This window comes from Lepisosteus platostomus, chromosome 11 (assembly GCF_059453375.1).
Source record: "Lepisosteus platostomus isolate fLepPlt1 chromosome 11, fLepPlt1.hap1, whole genome shotgun sequence".
Classification (NCBI taxonomy): Eukaryota; Metazoa; Chordata; class Actinopteri; order Semionotiformes; family Lepisosteidae; genus Lepisosteus; species Lepisosteus platostomus.
Genome location: NC_142621.1, coordinates 4,926,802 through 4,941,448, shown reverse-complemented (window position 1 = coordinate 4,941,448; position 14,647 = coordinate 4,926,802). Strand labels below are relative to the sequence as shown.

Below are 14,647 nucleotides of genomic sequence, written 5' to 3'. Positions count from 1 at the left end.
GTTTCCTGTTTACCACGTTTTACAGCATAATCAAAAATACTGTTGTGTACTTTTCTTCTGTCCTAATATTCAAAGATTAGGATCAGTAAACTCTTTTTATACCCGCTTTTAAAATTCCTTTAATCTGTATGGAAATAATTAACTTTATGAGCTTTTAAAACGGAGAACAAGGTGATCACTGTACGAGGGAGAAGACTGGGTTTATTTTCCAGCTCCGTATAAAATAGTTACTAATTAAGAAGCATATTGCCGTATTTTTTTAAGCTAGTCTTTGGACAACTTCTGGTATTAATCCCCGCAATTCCAACTAATTCAAAATAACAATTGTAAGTAGCTTCTAACAGATGTATAGTTAAGCATGGCGAGCGATCTTCCGGTGTGTATATTAGCTTCTCTTCTGTGGTCTTCCTAATACAGTTCAAATTTACCCGCCACCACTCACGGTGCCAACAAGCAGGGGGCGTTTCCAATCGCTGGAAATCGCCATGTTGCTCATGCTCGGCCCAATCCCAGCAGACGCTTGTCTGAAGCCACACCCACAGTCTTCCCACAAGTCCGGGTGGGGGCGTGGCTCTGCAGGAATGTCCAACTGGAAGCGAGTGACGTTGCAGCGCCGGGGGCGGTGCCTCTCCCAGGGCCGAAGGCGGGAGCGTGTGTGTTCAATTACAACAGAAGTTGTAATTCTACAGTAGGTAAACCAAGGAAAGTTAGCAGTTTGGAAAATAATATAATACTATTCTTGGACTGTATCGATTGTATTTCTGTGTTAGTCTTCCGTGTGTAACTTTTTTGAACGTGCAAGAATTGCTTTTGCTCATTTTTCCCTGCGCGTTTGTTAGAAAAAGAAGACGCAGCGGGGACGACGTAATAGTCATTTTAAATTTCCAAACAAAAACTTGTTCACAGACTTCATATACGCTCAGGTCGTTGCGGTCAGGTAGGCTATATCAAAACCTTAAAATCTGAGGGAATCTAGTGTGAAGAGCGAAGCGATCATACTGATTCTGCTTATCGTTATTGCGATCAATCAACCCCAATATTTAAACCAGGGGTGTGCAATTCTGGATTTCCCATTAAGTAAGAAAGTATGACATGGTTAATGTTTTTTTTTTAAGGGATCACTCTTCCACAAGGCGGATCCGTGACAGCAGATGCGATGCGCAGGCTGAGGTCGGCAGCGAGGAGTGCGATGAAGGCGAGAACCAAGGACACGCAGGAAGTCTCCACGCTGAAAGAAGGTGCCTCAGTCGCAGATGAGGATACCCACGCCGAGCTCTCACGAAGGAAGGCGACGGCCTTTAATAAGACGCCCGGCCGTGGAAGACGGCTGAGCTCGCTTTTGCCGTTTCCATTTTACACGTCCTTCAAAATAACGCTTTCGTGCGGGATATGCGACCTGAATGCGCGTAATCTGATTTCCCAGCCGTAATACGTGAGGAAGGTTTAACCACGTCGTTCGCCGACCTCCATGTCGTTTGACATTCCTCTTAACGCAAGCAGCGTTAAGTGCACATGAAGCCGTGGTCTAGTCTCCTGAAGATACCCGGTGTGCGTCAGGCTGCTGCGATCTCCTAACCGCCTGTCTTCCCTAATTTCTCCCCTCTTCGCCCAGAGCCTGCGCTCCTCTCTTCGCCGGCCCACTCTTTCCAAGAGCCGGGTGACGTCACCTCGCTGCGAGGGCGACTGCTGTCCTGGTATGACCAAACCAAGAGGGACCTGCCCTGGAGGACAGCGGTAGGGACGGGACCTCTTTACTGCTGTATTTGTGCTGCGTCTAAACATGTACACGTACCGCAGATGCAAAGCTCTCACAAACGCAGGCAGTTAACAGCATCTCTGTTTTCTCCATTCTTGTCCTCGTAAGTACAGCACTCCCCTTTGGAGTAACCATATAACAGTGGGCGCTGCTTCGTTAAGGTAACCATGCCACACTAGGGTGTAAAAGAACAAGTAATAGGTTTATTCCATGCTGAAAAAAAGAAGAAATGCGTCTCTTTTTTTTCTGCATGGAATAAACCTCTTACTTGTTCCTTTGCAGCCTACGCATGCTGACGCAGTTCCCCACCTGAACTGCGACACTAGGGTGTAGTTAGGCAGTGCTTAAAACCTTCAAACACAACGCTCGTTCTCTGCATTGAATGGTAATGGCTTGAATTTGGTCACCCATGCTGGTGCTCACTCCAGAATTTCACAGTGACCACAAAATCATGGCTGTCTTTGCCATGTTTTGCAACTGGAAAAAAAATGCACTCTGTATGCTCACTGCTCTTTTTCTGAGGACTTTTTAGTGGCAGCAGGTAGGAGCCAATCCTGAGCTGATACCTCGAATGTAAAACCTCTGATAGCGATTAAATAAATGGTCTGTACTGTGCACTCCAGAGGTCTGACTTCTGTCATGTCCTCTCCAGGCGCTAACGGAATCAGATGTCAATAAAAGAACCTACGCTGGTAAGTCCACTTCAGAGTTGAGTGTTACCTCTGGAAAATAGGAGGAAACTACCTCTAGCATGAGAATACGTGGCCTGTTAAAAATGTGCTTTTTTTTTCCCCAGTGTGGGTGTCGGAAATCATGTTACAGCAGACCCAGGTTGCAACAGTGATGGACTACTACATTAAGTGGATGAAGGTAAAGAAGTTTGTTTTCCTGTTTTGGGGGGCGTTTGCTTGTTTCTCGGTTTTACTGTTGTGCAGAAAGCTGTCCGAGAGGCAGCTGGTTGAAGATCAATTGACTGGGCTACAATGCAGTGTCGGGACTGCAGGACAGCCAGTGAAGTGAAGGAAATGTACAGAAAGGATGTTAATCCTTTCATCTTGCAAAATACATGACAACGAAACAGGAAAAAAAGACATTGAATTTAAGACATCTACTTTGCAAGAAAAACATCAGCAGTTTTTCTTGCAAATCAGGTGTCTTAACTTGCTTTACTGCATTCACATGCAAATTCTCTCACTTTTTGTTCAACACTTTCACGTCTTTCTGACATCATTATAAAGGCAGAGATTTACGTTCTTCCCAGAAGAGAATTCTTTGCTCTGCACAGATGGAAAGATCCAAAAGTTGTTTTAAAGAAAATGACCTTATTTACCTGATAGTAGCTAAGAAACACCCCAAGGAGTCTCTCTGTCAGCTCCAGCAACAGGGAGAGGATTGAAAGAGTTAGACATACTATAAAATAATAATTCAAACACAGTTTAAGCTTCTTCACAGTAGACCAAGAGAACACAATCCTGCATTTTTGGTGGAATGTTTCGTGGTGCACAATTTATTAATGGCTTCAAACCACCAAACTTGTATTTGCACTACAGAAGTAGGGAGGGAAACCCTACAGCAGAGCTTGGTGGTTGTTTTTTTAAGTTGTGTTACTAGCTGAGGGGCTGCAGGAGGTGCTGTAAGCTAGTCAAATAACTGAACTGCACTACGCGTTGCGTGAGAAAGAATCGACAGACGCCCAAGGCTACTTGTTGCTGCTTTCAAAACACGGAAAGCCAAAGGATTGCCAAATATGTGCCTCACCCCCTCATGGACCTTCACAAAAAGTCGCTTGAGCAGAGTCTAAACAAGTAATGCATTTAAGGTGCTGAAAGCTTGTGTTCTGTCTCTCCAGTGGGTTGTAAAACTTTCAGGTTTGGGGTAGTTAGCGGGGTAGTTATGCCCCCATAACAGCTGCCTAGAATAAAACTGAAGATCTTCCATTTTCCTGTGTCCTGTGACTTCCTTTCTCTTCCTGTTTCAGAGGTGGCCCACAGTTCAAGACCTCGCTGCAGCCACTCTGGAGGTGATGTGATTTCACTCCGGCAGCCCCCCCGACAGTGCTCCACGACAAAATAGTTTGGAATCGTTTGTTGAGTTTAATAACTTAAACCTGGAGCTTAGCATATGGAGAAACCACGCAATTCGATCCTGAAGTGTTGGTTCCTCCAGCCAAGCTTTATTGTAGGCTTACAAGGAACCACAGTAAGGACCATAATAGTTATAGTACCTGTCATAGCTCAAAAGGGATATGCCTCTACACAGCTTATATATACCTTTCTCCACACCCTCCTCCTCCTGTCTTTGATGTAACTCTAGGAAATCCAAACCTTCCTTTCCCATCGGAGTTTAGTGTAAACAGTCACAATTTGGGTAAATATTCACCATTTGGGGGGCAAGTACAGGGAGGGAAGCCTCTGAGCTCAAGCAAGCATGATGGTCACATTTCAGCATGTAAAAGCTACTAGCAGGCTCCATCATGTACAAAAGAAAAGGAGCATCTTCAGTATTACAGTGGAACAAGTAAAGGCTTGCTCCATGCTGTAAAGAGAAGACACACAACGTTTCGGCTGTGGAGCCTTCTTCCGGCGTCACACTCATTCCTTTGCTGCCTTCTCAGGCTGATTCAACTACCGACTTGAACATCTTCAGTATTAGAATATCAAACAGTGCTGTTCTAGACAGTAATGAGGTAAAGTGAGATTACATTAAGTAGAAGCACAGAGATTAAAAGTGTTCAGATAGGAGGAAGCGGACAGGCTTGGTTGCATTGGTCTTTTGCGAATGTGCAGTTGATTCATTCCAGTATTCGGTCAAAGAAAAGTTCAGTTAGGGGCACCACAAGGAGTTTGAGTTCTTTACTGGATTGAAAACATTCAATGTTTAAATAAGTTAAACTTTTAAAAACCATGCTTTTTTCATCACAGGGGTGGGAATAAAATGGGTGTGTCCATTTGCATTTTTCAAGCATTTCTTTGCTTTAAAAAATCCTTCCTTTTCCCGTATCTCTCTGGCCTCTGAGGGAGTTGTTTTCCTTTGTCTGTGCAGGAGGTGAATGAAATGTGGGCTGGTCTTGGATACTACTCTCGAGGCAAGAGACTGCACGAAGGGGCTCAGAAGGTGCGTTAGGAAGTGCACCTCAGTGCACTGCCATTCACTGTTGGCACTGTTTTTTCTGTAGGCGTTCAATGGCGGCACATGCCACCAAATTAATCGACTGGACGCATCCGCATCTACAACAACATTCAGATCATTAAGCAAACCCAGGTGCAATCACCTTCCAAGAAAAGTCCTTCTGGATATTCTGCATGTCCTGGCGTTACTGCAACACCAGGGATCACCAGCTTCACTTTGAGCCAGTGGATGTGTCTTACTGTGCTGCAGGAGCCTTTGCTGAGCAGAGGGCCCTGTTTTTGTTCAGCTACAAAACCTAATAGTTTGGGGCCCCCTATTGCAGAAGCGAAGGCAACCAAAGGGTGGAATAGGCCAGTATTCATCACCACGTTGCTTGGTGTGCTGTGTGTCAGGATCGTAGAGCAGATAGGATGTGGATTGATCTTGGATGTCCCATGTTTAATTTTGTGCTGAACAGTGCGTCTATCATGGTCCCAGTCCGAGCTGTGGTCTGTTTCAGGTGGTGTCGGAGCTGGGGGGACAAATGCCAAAGACGGCACAAGACCTGGTGAAGCTGTTGCCCGGGGTGGGCCGGTACACTGCGGGGGCTGTGGCCTCCATCGCGATGGGCCAGGTACGGCCCAGCTGAGACGGCACTGCGCTCACAACCACAGTCTCGGCCCACACGGCGTTCTCCACGCCGCAGGGCACCGTGGGCACGCCAGAGATGGCAGGCCGAGAAGCAACATCAGTCCCGCTCTCTGCTAGTGCCAGGTGTGAAGTAAGACCCTGGGCTCCTGGACGGGCGAAAGAATATAGGCCACCTCTGTCCACAGTTGGCGTTCCAGTAGTGGACACTCGTAGTTGGTGCTCTCAGCCCTGACCGTGAGCCCGAATCTTGACCGGGGCTTCAACTACGCGGTGTTGCTTCTGTTTCCAAGGTGATGGGAGCCGTCGACGGGAACGTGGTCCGGGTGTTTTGTCGGCTGCGCGCCATCGGAGCAGACAGCACCAGCCCGGCGGTCACCGAGGCTCTGTGGTGAGGTTACCGTGGAGACCGTTGGGGAGGTTTTCATGTTTTATCGGAGAAATCCTTATATATAGATGAGCTTTTATCTCCATGATTCGGCTGCTCAGTTGTCACGTTTGGATTGGTGGTGCTCCTGAAATTCTGAAGATGAATCGTCCAGGGTGCTTATAGAGGAAGGTCTCTGGGGGCTCACTGTGGTTCCGTCTTCATGTGTCTGTGTCCGTTTCAGGACCCTGGCCAATACCTTGGTTGACCCGGACAGGCCCGGCGATTTTAACCAGGCGTTGATGGAGCTGGGTGCAAGAGTGTGTACCCCAAAAGGCCCGCTGTGCTCCCAGTGCCCAGTCCAATCACACTGCAGAGCCCACAGAAAGGTACGTGCAAGCCCCATGCCTCCTTAATTCCACAGCACTGAGAGCTGCGCACTGCCAGTGTTATTGAAGGAGCCTGAAATAATGTGCCGTCCTCTCGGTTTTGTAAAGACTAAGACAATCTGGGGTGTTGTGTTCTCATGGGAGATGTGATTCCTCGGTTGTGAGTCCTGCCCGAAAAAAAGGAATGCATCCAAAGTCAATAAGCTGATTCCTTTTAAATTACTCTTAAACTTCCTTTAGCACAGTGTACGCAAAAATGTTTGAAATTGCAAGCTGAGAGACTGGGGAGCCACCCTCCTGATGGTGGCGAAATTAAGCTCCAAGTGCTTGCTCTCCTGTGTTACTTGTGTGTCCTGCTAGGGGGCAGTGCTGTATCATTAAACTCCCCTTAATCTCTACACACAGCACTGTTGTCCTGGCTCAGCACACCCACAAAATTCCGCCTTGTAAAAAAAAACAAGAGTGAGCTACTTTATCCCCTGCTGGGCTCCTTTGTTCTCTCGGTCCAGGAATAAGGTCTTTTGGTAACGTTGGTCTTTGGTACCTGGCTAGTGAAGAAGCTGAGATTATTCTTGCTTGTATCCATCTGGGTTCGTTAGCTTTGCACCCGGATGATTCAGTCCCTCAGCTGGAAACACGATGGGGATGTTCTGATCAGAAAGTACTTGTCATGTCATGTCATCAGTCCCCCTTAGATCACCATGACATTTCCACTGTGGACACATACAGGCTGGCTCCTGCTAGACATTTATGTTTTTGCTATATCATAGAATTGACATTCAACTTTTAATGTTAGGTTTTTGGAACTTGTTTGGTGGGCATCTTATGCCAATGTACCTGTGTTTCTAATATATTTTATGTCTTAAAAATAACCCTTTTCTTTCTCTGGGGCTGTGGGTGGGAGGGGCAAGTATGTTTAGGGGGTATAATAATTATCTTATTGTTTTATGCATGCATAATCTTGTACCTTAATAAAACAATACACGTATTGTTGAAAAAAACCCACGCAGCCCTTGTGTTAGAGCCTCAGGTTTCCTAATCAAGCTCTGGGACTGTGTGCTCTGTTCTGTGTAGGTGGCTGTCGAACAGGAGGAGGGCGCACAGAGGCTTCTGGGTAAACCAGCTGTGGAGCAAAGCTCTCCTGATATTGAGGAGTGCTGTGAGTTAATTTTTTAATGTACTGATTTATTATAGTAGCAAGCTGTTTTTCTCTTAGCAACGGGGAAATGTATTGATAACATGCATGGTACGTCAGTCCTGATCTGTGTTTAAATTTATGGCAGGGATAACGTATTCAGTTTTCACAGCTGCAAGGAAGTGGGTTCAGTTTCATCCTTGGACGTGTTTGTGTGGAGTTTACATACTCTCTCCCATGAATGTGGATTTCCACTAGGTGCTTGTCATATGGATTGGCTAATCTAGTCTGTCACGGTGATTGGCAGCTGTACCTTCCAAGGGCAGAGCAGTAGTCCGGTGTTGTGCTCCGAGAGTTCAGGATGGGCCTTGTCTGCTATGACCGATGCCTCATGCACTCCCTAAGATAAGTGGGATCGTGAGGATGGATGGATTGCACTATTCTATATACAAAAATGTCTACCAGTTGCTCATACAGCGAGGGAAGTATTCATTTATACGAGATGTATTAAGTCCTACCTGTTTTCTCGTTAATCAAGCAGATTTTCATGGAGCAAGCCTTTACTTGAGAGCAGAGCTCTCATAATGCATTGCCCAGCTTCTTCTTCATCACACCTTCTGTGATGAGGAATTTACTTTTTATTTCTCATTACATTTGAACTTCTTTACAATAAAGCCTTGTGCGTGTTAAGGTCATATACTACGGGATTCTGCAGGAGTGATATTGTTTCCTTATGTTATCTATTGTTTATGCATTAGATAAAAAGTGAGTTTAAGCATTTTACTCAAATAATGAATCTGGAATGTTATTGGTTTATTGTTTTCATACTTGGGTACCGTTCTGTGCTATATTAAGGTGACGTTTGGGTGTTTGAGGGATAATTCGGAGTCCCAGACCAATCGGAGATTATAGCAAGGAAAACAATGGGAATTTAATTTCCATTATACGAGTTTTCACCTTGCAAGCAGTTTTATGGGGAATAAATTGAGCCCAAGTAAAGAAGAATAGTTGTATAATATTTATAAATAATTGAAAAATTAAAAAATCTTAAAAGCATTCATGCTTTTGTTAAAAGTTCAAGACTGAAAAGAAAAACATAATTAAAATGCTTACAATAAAGTTTCTGAATCCACACAAAACTATACATTAAAAACAGAGCTTAACTCGCATGCCTAATTAAAATGATCATTAATCAATTAAGGGGGCAAGATTAAAACCGGGGCTCGTTATTTTTGGTGTGTTTTCTTGATCGAGGTATCTCTTTAGATCTTCCGAAAATAGTTATTTCCCATCTGCATGCACTAAAGCACTGCTGTTTCCAAAACAAGGTGCACTCATTTTCACTGAGTGACTTGAGCGCTTCTGCTTAGCAGCCCCAGAGCCTGATGAGTTCATGTTTCAGTCATGCAATTTGACAGTTTAGCCTAGAGTACATTTTTTATGGTTTTCATTGTCCGTTAAAAGAGTTGTCTAGACAAAATAATCTTAACAGAAGTGGAGAAGTATGAGGTTTACAGTGTTTAAAAAGTTAAGAAAAATCGCCCTACATTCAGAGAGCAATGAATACCATTTATTGCCACTTAAATGGAGATGGACAGTTGGAAACTAACCATCAAACACAAAGTGCCCAAGCTACATTTAAGGATCCTTTTAAAAAATGATTCTGCCAGTAATTTTCAGCTGATGGTTGGAACTGGATAGATAGGTAATTTAATCCTCAATTCTCTCTCCTGTCACAGGAGTAAGGGTGGCCTGCTCATGTTTGTGCAGAGATAAAAGTGGAGGGCTAATGTTAAACCCAAAGGAATCTGAGAGCTTGCGCAAATATTGACAGAAACGCAATCCTTCTGCTGCACTTCAGACTTCGGTTTGTTGTTGCGCTGTTTGTACCAGCTGTTGTTTGGCTGTGTCAGGACCGTGTACCAGTGAAACAACTCATTCTTTGCCCTACTGGTCATAGTACACACTTGGCTGGGCTGGAAAGATGAGACTTAAACTGATTGGCTCAACACAAGCGGGCCTGATTGTTAATCGCCAGGTGAATTTGACCCTGTGAAATGTCTGGGAACCTTCAAACCTAACCAGATCACAGCTGCCTGAAGCCAAATGAAACTTCCTTTCCTGATATCTTCCTATAATATAGTATAATATTATACTATAATATTGCAACAGACTGCTCCAGCTATGGTGTTCAAGGGAACGTTTCCGCAGGTCTTTCCTCCCAGCGGCTGTCAGGGTGTATAACGCTGTCCTAGGCTAGGACTGTTAGCCCTTCATTTGCTCGTCTATGGACAGCATGTTTGCTTCATTGTACTTTTTGGACAATCAGTCTGTATAAACCTGTGCACATTTTGCACATATTTTATTGTTTTTACAGTGACTATGATCATCACATTTTGCACACACCTATGTATTTATTTATTATTTATTTATTTTGTTGTCTTTTGTTTTATAACTATTCTGATGTCTGTTTTTGCTTGTCTTGGGCTGGACTGCTGTAACGCATTAATTTCCCTACGGGATTAATAAAGTATTATCTATCTATCTAATTCTAACAGTGGTTTGTTTTTTCAACAGCCTCTGTTTGAGTGTCTTGCCAAACCTCATTCCCAGCTAGTGTCCTAATGTGTTTTTCAGGTTGGAAGTTACCCATTTGTTGAGCTTATAAGAAACCTTTAAACATACACTTGATTTTTCAAAAACATTTTACCTCTTTGACACCCACTGTCACATGATGGCTACTCCATTGGGATTTATTTCTCAATTCAATTTGGATTTCATTGTCCACGTCCAGATTCCCAGTTGCCGTGGGTCGGAGCGAACTGGTGTTGATTATTCCCAGCATGCACTGCTGTAGCCAGCGTTCTTTTCTGTCTCGGCGTCTGTAGGCGGCTGTGCCCTGTGTATCCCTCCCGGTGAATCCTGGGACAGCAGCCTGGGGGTGACCAACTTCCCACGGAAGCCCAAGAAAAAGCCCCCCAGGGTGGAGCGCACCCTCACCTGTGTCCTGGACAGGAACGGTGCCAAAGGAGGGAGAGAGTATTTCCTCGTACAGAGACCGAGCAAAGGTCAGCACCCAAGACCGCTGCTCCTGTGTACGCCCTCACGTCTGCAGGATAGGTGACGCAGAAAACGTCCTTCAGTATGACAGCGATAATTGAAGCCCTCAGTGAAAAATGAGGCCTTTTCTGTTCCAACTTCTAACACTCCTCTCCCTGAAAACCTTCTCCTTTACTTTCCCGGCTTTCTAGATCTCTCTCCTCTCTTCTCGCCGACGCCTGCCGACAGTGAGGCTTGTGTGATATTGGTTGTCTGATTTATTATTTTTACCGAGTGGATCCTTAGCAATGAAAGGACAACGGAATTGGTGCTGCCTGGAGATGATGGCTTTATTGTAACAAACCCACAAAAAAGGTTTCAAATTGGGTATGAGATAACCGAATTTCAAAGGGGAACTACAACACTGTTTTTTTTTTATCTTGGGGTTAGATTCATGATGAGTGCATTTCAAACTGCAATGAAAGTAAAGTGTGCACAGTAGAGTGTATTGCATTAAATCAGTCATCACAGTGACTAGTGAGCAGGAAGGGCTGCCTCACGTCACGGTTCTCACAAGCTCTTGCTGTCGCCCGTGACAAGACCAGGGGTTTGCAACAGCATGGCGACTTACAGTACTTTCACAAAGTTCACGATTCTGTGCTTAATTCAGAATTCGTAAAAATATTTCTGTAACGTCAATGAATTTATGTTGGGAATGAGATTTAATAACCGGTCTGAGAAATTGGGACTGTAGCTCCCCTTTAAACATAAAGGCTGGAGACTTTAATTTGCACTGAACCTTTAATTAGCAATACTAAAGGGAGTTACATGTTGCAGATATTTTTTCTGTGTTTTTTTTTTTAAAGCCACTCTGTGACCAAGGCTGTCTTGCAGTGTGGACTGAGAGTGTGACAAGCGTGTGTGTGTGTTGTGTATCTCTTTTCACAGGGCTGCTAGCTGGGATGTGGGAATTTCCCAGCATGCTGCTTGAGGAGGCGCATGACTCTGAAAAAAAGCAGAGGAGTGCACTGCAGGCACAGGTGCAAAAGATCCTGGGAGATTCCTTAAAACAGGGGGCTTTGCAGCATGTAGGCGAGGTGGGTGTTCCAGAGTTTGAGTTTACTGCCTTTCTTCAACTCTCCCGTGAGTGTTGATAGTACAGCACCATTAAAGACGTGCTGCAGTGGAATAATAGGTGTGTCTTGTACCTTACAGTACAAGCTGCTTAAAAAATTAGTTGGCCAACTAAAAACACTGTATGGCCTGGGGATTTGTAATTAGAGATTTTGGGAAGCGTATCGCTTTGCATAGTGAGAGTGCACACCAGATTGGCACTGAAATCAGTGTCCAGTGGGGATGGCATGTTCCTTGTGGACACTGGTGATGTAGGTGCCCAGTTCCACCTGCGAGGAAAGATATCCAGAATTCCGTTCATACTTATATCAAATTGTTCATCCATGCATAATTTTTATAATACAGCTCTTTGAATTAGCCACGTATCTGTATTACCGTCCGGTACTCCTCAAACCACTCTAGACCCTCGTAGAGGTGCCAGCAGACCAACCCCACGTTCTGCGGGTGGAGATCATCCTCCTGCCCTTTGCTTTTGCACGCAGCGCGACGTGTTGTTCTGGTTTCCCCCGTTAAGAAAAGGGATGCAGTTCCCGTACAGGGCTGTGCCACTCCTCAGGTCTGGGTTTCCTGTTTTGGCAGGTGGTGCACGTCTTCTCTCACATCCACCAGACCTACGTGGTGTACAGCGGCCGCCTGCCGGACCCTGCGGGCTCCAGCCCCGCGGGGGGGCAGGAGGACTCACGGGCGCGCTGGCTCACCGAGACAGCCTTCCAGGAGGCAGCGGTGTCTGCTGGCATGAAAAAGGTGAGCGCTTGGCTCGCTGGGAGTGTGGCCAGGGACGAGCCTGCCCCTGATGGCTGGCGCTGCCAGTCTCTGCTCTGGTGCCCCTGAAAGCACTTCAGGGCAAGGACATGGCATTGAGCCGCTACTAAGGACCAAAAGTTAGATTAAGGGCTAATTGGCTTTGTCTTATTTTATCGGCTTTGTCTTGTTTCTAACATGCATTCTCACATTTTTCTTAAACATCCCAGTCATCTTGGAGATGATCCCAGCTAAGGCTCTGTTGCCTTGTCCTGAAAGCTGTCCGAGTTTGTTCTGTTTCGCTGTAATGTCTGGGTCTGTCTCTCTCTTCCTTCCAGGTGATGAAGCTTTATGAGAAGATGAAAAGCATGAAGACGGAGGGTTGTAAGGTAAGATCTTCACCCACCCAGAGTCTTTCGCGTTTTTTTTTTGTTTTAACCTGCTCGGGGGGTTCGGTTATGTCTGTTTGAAGAAGAGGCTGGCTTCTCTTTGTCGTTTTTTTTTTAAATTCAGTTTTAACCCAAGTGTCTTGTTGATCTGAACTTTAGATTTATCGTTATAAAGCGGCAAAAGATATTTGAAAATGGGAAGCAGAAGCCTCCTTCACACCGGAAGAAGGAACCACAGCCAAAATGTTGTGCCTCTTCTTTTCAGCCTGGAATAAACCTTTGCTTGCTCCTTTTGCGGCCTACACAGGCGGACGCAACTAGCTACCTGAATATTTGAAAGTGGTGCTAGATATCCCATCTCCATGATTTTGGCAGACGGTTTGGAGGAGAGCTATAAGATAAAAGGTCTTGACCCAAGTCAAAAATCCTGCAGCATCAGATTCATTCGTTTTAAATGAAAGTTTATGATTTAATTTGTGGCTTAAATGCCTTTCTTTCCTTCAAGGATGGGAAGCGGAAACGAAGCTCTGATGGTATAATCAATAGCAGGCACAAGTCCCAGAAGACCCTACGGACGCAAGAGCCTGCTGATGGAGCCAGGCAGCTGTCTCTTCACAAGTTCTTTCAGCCAGCCATTAAGCAGGAGGCTGAGGACATACTGTCTTCTTGACCGAAACTCCGGGACCACACCTTGTTCACTCTCTCGCACAGACACTGGCCTTGTGCTGGAAAGTGTGGGACTCAACACACTCCTAAAGAAACCCTTTTAAATGCAGACCTGCTGTGCATCTGAGATCTTGTCTCTCTGGAGAAACTACACCCTTTGTGTCATTTGCTCATGGTGGGTAAAATTACTGTAAGAATTCTGGGGCTGTGAGCAGAACCGTTCAGTTCCCCAGCTGCGTGGAGATTTCCAGCACACGGTGTGCAACATGGAACATTATTGATCATTTTTAAAACTCTCCTTTGTTTATTGGTCCCCAATCATTCTTCCTTGGAGACCCCCCTTGAATATACTTGAAAGCATATTAGGATATACTGTAAGAAATATCTACTATTTTATACTATTATTTGTAGTAGTGTCTTTTAACAGAGCTTTTCTTTCTCATCTTGGGGATCCTCTGGTTCCCTGTTTGCTTTTTTCTGGTAATGACCAGATGTCCAGTTAAAACAAATGTGCGCAAGTGATCACTACCTGCCGGGACTTCCTCACAGCTGCTTTTAGATTTACCCCACTGCCCTGTACTGTAACATGCTATACCTTACCACTGTGTAAGATTCAAATATGTATGTTTTATATGTTTCCTAAAAGTGTGTATTTTTATAAACTATTTTAAACAAAAAATAATGAAGAATAGATTATATTGGTGTTGATGTTCATTAACATGTTTTTCTTTAGAGCTATTTAAAGAAATGTTGGATTTTTTTGGGGGGGTGAGGGGTGTACTTCAGGCAGTAGACAATGTAAAAGAGAAAAAGGCCTTTTAAATTACTTTTGAAATACTCAAGACTTGCTGCCAGTCTGGGGAGGTTCACTCTCTAACACCATCTTCCTGACTGAGAGGCACCATAGTGTTGTGAGGTTCCCTGTACCCACAATGCACGTGGACAGCAAATTCAAATTCAACAAGCTTTATCGGCATGACCAAAACAATCCTTACCAATAGCAGTTGGCAAGACATTTGCAACAAAAATATTGAGAAGCCCACTCCAGTCCTTGGGATGTGACTAGAGATCACGTACTGGGCTGTTGATTTACCTCCTCTTTCCCGCAGTAGGATTGAGAGCTGTTGTGATAATGGCAGGTTTGGGGAATTATGGGATAGGATTCGCTGTTTTCAGGAAAGATTGTCAAATTACTTTTCGTTTCTTGCAGACGTAGTTCTTACTTAAGGCAGAGATTTTCGGGAGACAGCTCCGGATTCTCAAGGCCAAAGCGCA

At 44.8% G+C, this 14,647-nt stretch overlaps 1 protein-coding gene across 3 annotated transcripts; it reads left to right on the top strand.

Annotated features, from left to right (window-relative positions):
• The first annotated feature begins 539 nt into the window (after positions 1–539).
• Positions 540–14,068, top strand: mutyh (mutY DNA glycosylase). 3 transcript variants are annotated; one of them, XM_088598056.1, is made up of 16 exons: positions 540–688; positions 1,116–1,238; positions 1,613–1,734; positions 2,409–2,448; positions 2,553–2,626; positions 3,735–3,776; positions 4,799–4,870; positions 5,385–5,498; positions 5,806–5,903; positions 6,124–6,268; positions 7,343–7,427; positions 10,292–10,471; positions 11,391–11,539; positions 12,156–12,320; positions 12,656–12,706; positions 13,212–14,068. In XM_088598056.1, exons 2-16 carry the CDS (start codon positions 1,157–1,159, stop codon positions 13,374–13,376), a joined length of 1,584 nt encoding a protein of 527 aa, XP_088454182.1. In that variant the 5' UTR covers positions 540–688; positions 1,116–1,156; the 3' UTR covers positions 13,377–14,068. The 3 variants fall into 3 exon arrangements, with proteins under 3 accessions (XP_088454182.1, XP_088454180.1, XP_088454183.1); XM_088598054.1 differs by having other exon boundaries at positions 573–692; XM_088598057.1 differs by lacking the exon at positions 540–688 and adding an exon at positions 699–937.
• Positions 14,069–14,647: the final 579 nt, after the last annotated feature.

Bases quoted from the DNA above. Each gene is read 5' to 3' on its own strand.
- mutyh (XM_088598056.1), top strand. From the start codon at position 1,157: ATGCGCAGGCTGAGGTCGGCAGCGAGGAGTGCGATGAAGGCGAGAACC. The intron at 2,627-3,734 runs GTAAAGAAGTTT...TTCCTGTTTCAG, and splicing joins ACTACATTAAGTGGATGAAG to AGGTGGCCCACAGTTCAAGA. The intron at 5,499-5,805 runs GTACGGCCCAGC...TCTGTTTCCAAG, and splicing joins CCTCCATCGCGATGGGCCAG to GTGATGGGAGCCGTCGACGG.